The sequence below is a fragment of the Merops nubicus genome, unplaced genomic scaffold (assembly GCF_000691845.1).
Source record: "Merops nubicus isolate BGI_N331 unplaced genomic scaffold, ASM69184v1 scaffold13647, whole genome shotgun sequence".
Lineage (NCBI taxonomy): Eukaryota > Metazoa > Chordata > Aves > Coraciiformes > Meropidae > Merops > Merops nubicus.
This window is the reverse complement of record NW_008621058.1, coordinates 8,209-11,718: the sequence shown is the minus strand read 5'-3', so window position 1 is coordinate 11,718 and position 3,510 is coordinate 8,209. Positions and strand designations below refer to the sequence as shown.

Here is a 3,510-nt window from a genome sequence, read left to right as displayed (position 1 = left end):
GGCCTGGGAGCTCGCTGGGTTCCTGACCACTGCTGCCTTGCTGCTGGTGTCAGCTTCTGTGGGAGGAAGCTGCCAAATTGCTCCCTTAACGTGCTCAATAAGCTACAGACCATTCCCTACCCAAACCACCCACCTTGTCCCCATGGACACGTGCTGGCCCTTGGTGGGAAGCCAGACAAGCTCTCTGAGGGATGTTTTAGGCCTCGGTCTAGTAGCTGATCTATAATGGAGACACTGTCAACCAGACACATTAATCAGCTGGGGAGCAGCACCAAGAGATTTTAATTATCTGTAGAAAAGCTCATTTGCTGCCTGCAAATGCAATGCCTGCCCAAAGCATGGGCTGAGAGGTTGGAAGCCTACAGTGAACTGGGAGAGAGGAACCAGCCACTTCTCAGAGGCGAGGCTGCTTTCTGAGAAGCCACCAGACTGAAGAGCAGAAACCAGGGTGCCAGCCTGGCCTCGTGCTGAACAGCTAACCAGAGAGACTGGCTTGGGAACGGCCACCTCTGCCTGTCAGCTCTGAACCACATCACCCCAGGGAGCCCAGCGAGCTGCCAGGGTGCAGCCCAGTCCCAGCGGGGGCAGCCTGGCACAGGAGCCAGCTGGCACCACAGCAGCTTCTCCCTCCAGCACCTCACGTTTGGGGAGCGACCAAACCCCTGCTCAGCATGGGGAGGAGGGGCAGGAAGCCCAAGGGCTTCGAGGATGGAGCCAGGGCTGGTGCCAGCTTCCCAGAGCCAGCTTCCAAGGGAAGGTGAGGGGATGTTTTCCAGGCTGGCTGCACACACACCTTTGAACGTGGAAGTCCCCTCAGATGGCACAGAGCAGTGTGAGCCCTCAGGGGCTGCCTCAGCCACACAGATTGTCCCCTTTCCCCAGGGGGAGGCAGCTTGAAGAAGAAAAGCAGAATCCCCCTGGGACAAGAGATTCCCTGTGGAATGGTGAGCTGTCCCTTGGTGTGAGGATCACCACATGGCAATGCCCCTCCTGGCTCCACTGCTGCAAGGCCTCGGGGGCAGCACAGATCCAGGGGTGCTGAGAATTCCTGATCCAGCACAGAGAGGCTCCAGACCTGCCCTGCCCAGCACCAGCTCTGCAGAGAAGAGCCAACGCTCCAAACCGGCGACTCGACTCCCGTTCCACGAGGGGCTACGTGACACGGGCCCTGCCACTTCTCTCCCCACATGTCCAAGGCAACTACTGGCCTTGGGCTTAAACTCTGACTGCTGCACAGCCAGCCCTGGGCACAGGGACCACCGAGGCAGCTCTGTGACCTAAATGAGGCTTGGAATCCCAGGCTCTGGGGGTAGAAGGGGATGTGTGATGCTGCTCGGCCAAATTCAACTCAGCAGGTCTCTCGCAGAGAGGGTTTTTTTCTGCCCCTCCAACACAAGTTTCAGAGACAGCTGGAAACAGGAAGGCCACATTCAGAGAGGAAGCTTCAGTCAGGGATGGAAACAGCCCTGGAAGATGGTGAGAAGCATGAACCCAGCAGGAGATGGACAGGTCTGATGCAGCATGAACTCTGCTGCCACAGGCAGAGTTGAGCCCCAACACCCAGCATGGTACAGGTACCTGCAGGCAGCTCTGATGCTTCCCACCAGCTCCCTTCTTGCACAGCTGACTCAGAGCTCCACTTCTAACCCAACAAATCAGTCCTCAGCAACCACTCTCCACCAAGTCTAGGTGCCATCAGTGCCACTCAAGCAATAAGGCACAGGAGAAGCCACTCGGAGGGAACCTGCTCAGACCCGACCAGACAGGACCATGACCTCCAGGAAAGGGAATTCACTGCAGCTGGCAGCAGAGCCACCTTTTGTGCCTTCTCCTCTGGGCTGTGAGGAGCAACAGCACTTCCTAGGGATCAATCCTGACCACACCGAGTGGAAACTGAGGTTTGGCAACGTCTCCAAAGAGGCAGCTCTGGACTAGCTGCCAAAGCCCTACCTAGAGAGTGGAATGCTTCTTCCACTGACTTCAACAAGCTTTGCATCAGACCTTCAAAATATTTCTTCTGCAGGATTCCTCTGTCACTAATACAGACTTATAAAGTCCTTTTCACTTCTGACAGTGAAAGTGAGGAGCCTTTAGGCACAGGGATTACAGCATCCCAGCATTAATGTCAGCCCCAAAACACAGCTAGAGCTGGAGAAGGAATAAAAATGCTATGGGGAGAAATGACTTGATCTCTGGCTAAAAGCAAGTGGCTGACAAGAAAGCCAAAAGCAGCAGGGAGAAGTTAATTTGCACTGAGACTCCCAGCCTGAGAAACACACCTGTATGAGCAGCACTGGACAGGAATCTTTATTTCAGTAGCTACTTTACATTCTCAGCAGGGTGTCTTTATACTTCCCTCATTCCTCCTAGAGCAAGAACCAGCTCTGAGCCCAAGCTTTGAGAGCAAGACCCTCCCCACCTCCAACTCTGTGTATCAGGGCTTTGCCTAAACTCCCCCAGTGCCTCCACAACTCCGTTCTCCTCCAAGCTCTAAGAGGTGAAGCACGTTCAAACACAAAGCCACCCTTAGCACTGCAGCTTCTGTGGAGCTCAGCAAGGTTACAAAACTGAATTCAACTCAACCGGGCAGCAAAGGTGCAGCGAGAGGTCAAGCTGCCTCTCCAGCCTGGCACAGGACACGTCACCCCCTCCAGCAGGGCATGTTTTTGTCTGATGCCAGCACTTCTCAGCACTGCAAACACCGTGCTCGAGAGGCAGCACTGTCATTCAAAGAGCAGATGTCACTTACCAACATACTCGGAGAGGAAAACAACGAAGAACGGAGTGACCAGGTCATTGATTCCCTGCACGTAGCCACTGGCTGGGTGTCGGATGGCCCAGATAAACAGGATTCGTTCAAAGATCTAGGGAAGGAGGAGGGAAAGCAGGGACCTGTGTGAGCTGTGCACAAAGGAGAGGCAGAAAAGCACAACTGCCAAGCTCAGGGAGCAGAGATCACGCGCCGACAGGATTTGCTGCAGCAACACGGGTAAGGTCAGAAGCACACAAATCCTAGGAGACCCCAGTGCCATCCACAGACCCTCCCCCCTTCCCAGAATGAGGCAGCCCAGGCTCCTCATCAAAGCCTCCTCTTGAAGAAACTCAGCCCCAGTTTTCCAAGACCCAGGTGGCTCAAGGCCCTTCCCCCTGCAGGACAGGGCTGTCCCTCAGCAGAGCAGCACGTGGCTGAGGCTGTTCTCTGCCAGCAGCACAGTGCTCCCAACAAAACACCACACACCAGGAGAGCTCCCAACCACTGATGCTCTGCCCCTGCTTCCAAAGACAAGCTCCGGGTCTTTTACCAGCTCTTGGCTACACCTCAGCACACAAGAGCTGACCTCAAAACCCCTGAGCTCCAAGTCTGATGTCTTCCAGAGACATGGGACAAGACCAGACACTTTCACCAGGTATTTGCCCCAGGAGCCAGGGAGGTTTCCCTGCAGAACTGTCACAGTGACAGTGCTGCTCTGACTCCACACCCCCCCACAGCACATGTGGGGCAGGAACTTC

The 3,510-nt window shown here is 55.3% G+C and overlaps 1 protein-coding gene across 1 annotated transcript in view; it reads right to left on the bottom strand.

Moving 5' to 3' along the window:
- Positions 1-2,749: 2,749 nt before the first annotated feature.
- Positions 2,750-3,510, bottom strand: part of LOC103776803 (TBC1 domain family member 22B-like) — a gene marked incomplete at both ends in the record, with an annotated part of 5,033 nt that continues 4,272 nt past the window's right edge. Inside the window, 1 exon segment of the mRNA XM_008944331.1 lies at positions 2,750-2,895. Within this exon segment, the coding sequence (XP_008942579.1) occupies positions 2,750-2,895 (146 nt within the window).